This window comes from Carcharhinus amblyrhynchos, chromosome 7, assembly GCF_965287045.1.
Source record: "Carcharhinus amblyrhynchos chromosome 7, sCarAmb.v2.hapA, whole genome shotgun sequence".
Taxonomy (NCBI): Eukaryota; Metazoa; Chordata; class Chondrichthyes; order Carcharhiniformes; family Carcharhinidae; genus Carcharhinus; species Carcharhinus amblyrhynchos.
This window is the reverse complement of record NC_137330.1, coordinates 74564637-74570636: the sequence shown is the minus strand read 5'-3', so window position 1 is coordinate 74570636 and position 6000 is coordinate 74564637. Positions and strand designations below refer to the sequence as shown.

The following is a 6000-nucleotide window of genomic DNA, read 5'->3' as shown; positions in this document are numbered from 1 at the left end:
CCAAGATTTTGACCCATCAATAATGCAGTAATTCCAATATAGCAATTTGTGTTAGATTAAAGAATAAAATTTAAAAGTTAAGGCCAATTTTCTTCAAATTCTCCTAATCTCCCAGGCTTACCTCAACTGCGAAGCACTCCGAACAAAATGGCACTCGGTTTCCTGCATTTTCTGGTTTTATTTTAATTTCATTGCCATTTTCTGCACAGTTCTGTATAGGGCATTAAATATATATCACCGCCGTAATGTTTGCGATTGAGTCATAAGTGTACAACGTACCCAGAAGGGATATTGTTTTTAAAAACGCGTTTACCATTGGACATGCTTTGGTTGGATGTAAATTAGATTAGCGCGGACACAGAGCAGTGACTGATAATGTTTTTAATAATGGTGCATGTTTTCGATGAGTGTAAGTGGCTGCAATGACATTGTGCAGGTCAGTTCTGGACACTGATCGCACTGGAGTTAGGGGCGTGATTGGCAGCTTCTGTTTAAATAGAAGACTCCAATTGATCAGAGAGCGGACAGCGATTCGGTTGAAGAACTGTGAAGATGATTCGCGCTGTGTCAGGTCGGAGAAAAATAAATTCGACTCTGTGTCGGATGTACGGAAACAAACCAACGGACAGGCGACCTCTGCTCACCAAAAGCACAGGGGATGTGGAGAGGACTTTTGCCAATGATTTCATTTCAATGCGGGCAGCGCGTACAGGTAAATATCACTTCATTTCAAACTTCACACGATCTACAGACAAATCTGTTTCACTCAAGGGGAAACATTTCCAATAAGCTCCCGGTGATTGTAAGGGTAGTTACTTAATGTCAGGAGGTGGTCTTTCCAAACTCATTGTCCAAGGATTTTAAGTTTCCAGTACTTTGCTTGTTCCCCGTCTGTTTCCAATGTATTTGTGACCTTTCCGTTATGTCACCATTGTGTTGTTAACTATTATCTGATGAGCTATATTGCTTCCGTTTCGCCTGAGTTGATACTTTCTGTGTAGCGAAACTTAGACTGGGCACTCAGTATTTGAGATTCTCCCCACTCTGGGGAGTTTTAATAAATCCACACCCTGGGCGAGGGGCAGAGTTATGTAAATGTCACGGTTAATTCTATCAGAATGAATGGCCAGGACATTGTGTGTGTGCGGGGGAGCGGGGAGGGGGTGGGGAGAGGAGCGGGGGGTGGCAGGGTGTTGCAGTCACTGACTTTCTTGATAAACCCTCCTGTCACACGAGTTGGCAGTGCCAACTTGTAACATCAGTGAAAGTGAGAAAAATGCTTTATGTGCTGCACCTGGCACTAAGGCTCTGATTGCAGTATAAATCTGAGCTCCACCTCGCTGGACTGAACCATAGTTGGTTAATTATCAGATTGCTTATCCCACATCCAGTACTGGATGAACAGAACTTCCCTCCAATCATATATTGGGAAGATGAAAATCGTTGGCCGAAACTTTCCAGCCGTTAATGCCGGTGAGATCTTGTGGTCCCCCTGATGGTGTACCCTCTCTGCGGGTTTCACAGCAGCGAGGCGTGCATTCCATGGGAAACCCCTCTGACAATGGTGGGATCAGAAAGTCATGCTGCTGGCCAATGGCGAACCACTTTACCTGATTGGGTGGTAAATCCCATCCATAGTTTTCATTTCCATTCTAAACTCTATTCCCCTCACTACTGTCTCCTCCCTCCATCCCCGGCACCACTCTGAGACTAAACCAAACTGTTTGCAATCTTGGTGTCATATTTGACCCCGAGAGGAGCTTCCATCCTAGACAATATAAAGTACGACTGTCAATGTTGTGGCAAAGAGCACTGCTGGAAATCCCCCTCCAAGGCGCTCACCATCCTGACTTGGAAATATATTCCTAACTGTTGCTGGGTCAAAAACCTGGCCCTCCCTTCTTAACAGAACTATGGGTATACCTAAACTACAGGGACTGCAGCGATCCAAGATGGCAGCTTGCCACCACCTTCTCAAGGGCAATTTGAGATGGGCAATAAGTGCTAGCCCAGCCAGAGACACCCAGAGCCTTATGCAAATAATAAAATGAGAACTTTGTGGCTGTATTAGCAGACAGAATTGGAGGGATTGCTTCAGTGGCAGTCAGACATGGTGATGAGGGAATGGATTTTGTGATGTTGGCCAAAGGCTATGGTGTCAGTGTTCCCAATGTTTAATTAGAGTTAATTTCTTCTCATCCAGTGCTTGATGTCAGGCAACCTACAGCACCACACATAGGAAATGGAGGGCTTAAGGGAGCTGGGACAGATATACAACTAGTTATATATTAGTTTAAAGAACCATGCTCATAACAAATAGTACTTTCTAACTCTCCTTTGAACACTTCCCCAGTAGTAGTGGATTCATTTTCATAATTGGTAGAGAAATCTGAATTTTAATCTTTGTTAAATATTTTCATCCCCAAGAGTAATAACATCAACCTGATTTTCTTTCATATTTGAGTAAAATTAATTTGAATTTATATTCCTTTTGCAAGCTGTTAAAGCCTTGGAATCATATTCAAAGAGTGGCCAATACTTTGTATACAGTTATTACTTTTGGTGGGTAAAACTATGCAGTTTTAAGCAAGGACATTGGCATTTTGAGGGTATTTTTTGAACTCACCCATTGCTGTGGAGTTGCAGCCATTCAGGAGCAACTATATATTTGGGCACAGATAGCCAACCTGCCACTTAGACCCTTCCCATTAGATTACTGAAATATCTGCATTACAACATAGGATTGGATATGTATTGTGACAGGAACTGAATACTCCCTCCTAAACTGGTGGCCAAACTTTTGGTTCTTTGTAGGTCACCAAGGTGCATGCCATTGAATCTTAGGCACCACAAGATCAATTCCACAGTCCTTTGATTCCACTTGCAGGGGAATATTAGAAGTCTTCCCTGGAGTTTGTGTCCTGGGACAACTGCCTTTTTTGGCTTAAGAACAAAATATCTGAATGCAATGAATGCAAATCAGTTTGACAGTGCCACACAAGTAAGGAGTAGCTATTATATATATTCTAGAAAATAATCATATTTCCCAAGTTGGTTCAATACATCTTGAATTATGTTCCATAATTTTCGCGAAGTCCGTGACACCCAGAAAGTTCCAGGATACAGGCCCACAAAGTTTGACAAAAGGATTCTTCTTTGGTCTGGTCGCTTCAAGAATGAGGAGGACATCCCTGCCATTGTGTCGTAAGTTTTTTGATTTTTGTAGCTTATTAGATATTATTGGTTGAATTATTTCAATTCTTTCATGCAGCTTAGCAATGTAGTACAAAGAAATATATCATAACAATTTGCTCTATCACTAGAAATAATAGCAATGACTCATGGGTGCACTTCATTAGAACAAATGTGGAGGAACTGCATACATTGAAACTGAAACTTGCAATGGTATTTCAAACTTTATTGTTATTTGTCAATGTTAGGACTTTCACTAGGCAATGTAATGAGTGCTCAGCACTAAAGATGACTCCTGTAAGAACATTCTGAATCTGGTAACCATTATTTATACAATCAGGGAGAAATTAGTCCCTGTTGCATACATGTTCCATTCCTTTTATACAGTTATTTTTTATGAATTTACAATCAATTAAGTAAGAAAATTGTCTCAGTCAGTGATAATTTCCTAGTCTGAATCTGAAAGTTATGTTGGGAATCATGGTCTAACTTGCGTCACTTCCTCTGAAAACACTGGAGACATTTACACTTTGGCAATGTGCTGCAACAAAATCACTGATTATTCCTCTCTGTGGAAGTCATGATCCCTTTGACATTGAAAATTAAAGGGTTCCCACCCACAATATATTATACCACTGACTTTTGGGTATTGGAAAGGTTTGTGGTGCATCCATGAGATGGATCACTCTATCCAATTCTCGTTCAAATCTCAAAAGCTTTGAAAGATTTGTCATGGCACAAATCAATTCCAGCCTCCCAGATTGCCTGGATCCATTACAGTTCACCAACCACCACAACATGTTCACAGCAGATGCCATCCCCCTGGTTCTGCACTGAATCTTGGAACACATAGATAACAAAGACATTTATGTCAGACTCCTATTTATCAACTACAGTCAGCCTTCAACACCATTATTCCTATGAAACCCATCTCCAAACTCTGTGACCTGGGGTTCGGCTCCTCGCTCTGCGACTGGATCCTGAACTTTCTAACCCACAGACCGCAATCAGTAACAATAGGCAGAAACACCTCTGTCACGATTATCCTCAACACTGGTGCCCCACGAGATTGTGTCCTCAGCTCCTTATTATACTCCATATACACTTACGACTGTGCGGCCACATTCCCCTCCAACATGATTTTCAAGTTTGCTGACAACACCACTGAAGTGGGTCAAATCTCAAACAATGACGAGCCAGAGTACAGGAATGAGATGGAGAGTCCGGTGAACCACTCCCTCAATGTCAACAAAACAAAGGAAATAAGCATTAATTTCAGGAAGCGTAATGGCGGACATGCTTCTCTCTACACCAATGGGGACAAAGTAGAGGTTGCCAAAAACTTCAAGTTTTTAGGTGTCCAGATCACTAACAACCCGTCCTGGTCCCCCCACGTTAATACTGTACTTAAGAAAGCCTTCCAATGCCTCTACTTTCTCAGAAAACTAAGCAAATTTGGCATGTTCGCTACAACTCTCACCAACTTTTACAGATGCATCATAGAAAGCATTCTTTCTGGTTGTATCACAACTTGGTATGGCTCCTGCTCTTTCAAAGACTACAAGAAACTACAAAGGGTCATGAATGAAGCCAGTCCATCACATAAAACAACCTCCCATCCACTGACTCCGTTTACATTCCCCGCTGCCTCGGAAAAGCAGCCAGTATAATTAAGTACCCCACGTAACCCAGACATTCTCTCTTCCACCTTCTTCCATCAGGAAAAAGGTAAAAAAGTCTGAGGTCATGTACCAACCGACTCAAGAGCAGCTTCTTCTTTGCTGTTATCAGACTTTTGAATGGACCTACATCACATTAAGTTGATTTTTCTCTACACTCTAGCTACGTTCTGTACTCTCTTTCTTTATATACGGTATGTTTTGTCCGTATAGCGCGCAAGAAACAATACTTTTCACAGTATACTAATGCAAGTGACAATAATAAATCAAATCAAATTGGCTCCCTTTGGAATGTCTAAGCCCATGTCTTTTTGTACCTTAAAATGGATCCAAAAGCATCTTAATATCTCATGAGCCATATGAGAATGCAGCCTTTTATTGTAATTCATCTTAATTTGTAAGTTTAATCATTTGTATTTCAATTACTTTTATGATTTGGTTATTGTCCTGAATTAGAGCAAATGAAAAGATTCTTCACACTCAGATGTCAGTGATGGCAAGGTTGAAGTACATTGCTTTCCTCGTGTACCACCCTCCAGCCCACACATACACAAACTGTCCCAAACTACGGTCCACAGAAAAATTCCTGCGTTGTCAATCCAATTTTTCAATCTGGCCTCAGAGATTCAATTTGTTAGATTGGCATAGAAGTAGTTTTATTTGTTCTAATGGTTTAAAAGTTTGCTCCACGTTTTGATAGTGCATGACTTATGCCCTTGGTTTGTAGGTTAAAAGTTTTATTTATGCTCCGGATGTTGCTCTAGTATCACACTGAGTTTTCTTTCCTATGTGGATACTTTCCAGTGGACATGAGCTGAGACTGCCAACATTAATTTTCCCAAGAACTCTTAATTTACAAATATCTCTTTCCACACTCTGATCTTAATTCTTGACCCTGAGCTATGAGGGGAGATAGCAGAACAGTGGGATGAATTTTAGATTGCTTTGGCAAAGAACCAACACAGTCACAATGAATTGCATCTCATTTTTCTGTGGTTGCAGACCTCCATGATTCTAGGTCTCAGAATATTCATGTTGTATCTAATCATTTCTTTCAGAAAAGCTACAAATCACTGTACAAACTTTGAATTACCGTTTGCATATAGCAAGTTACCACAAAAGGCTATGA

The 6000-nt window shown here is 41.0% G+C and overlaps 1 protein-coding gene across 1 annotated transcript in view; it reads left to right on the top strand.

Moving 5' to 3' along the window:
• The first annotated feature begins 353 nt into the window (after positions 1-353).
• Positions 354-6000, top strand: part of LOC145345060 (protein FAM162B-like) — a 42027-nt gene continuing 36380 nt past the window's right edge. Inside the window, exons 1-2 of the mRNA XM_080192612.1 lie at positions 354-712; positions 3096-3204. Of these exons, the coding sequence (XP_080048738.1) occupies positions 553-712; positions 3096-3204 (269 nt within the window). The 5' untranslated portion in view covers positions 354-552. The remainder of the gene's footprint in view (positions 713-3095; positions 3205-6000) is intronic.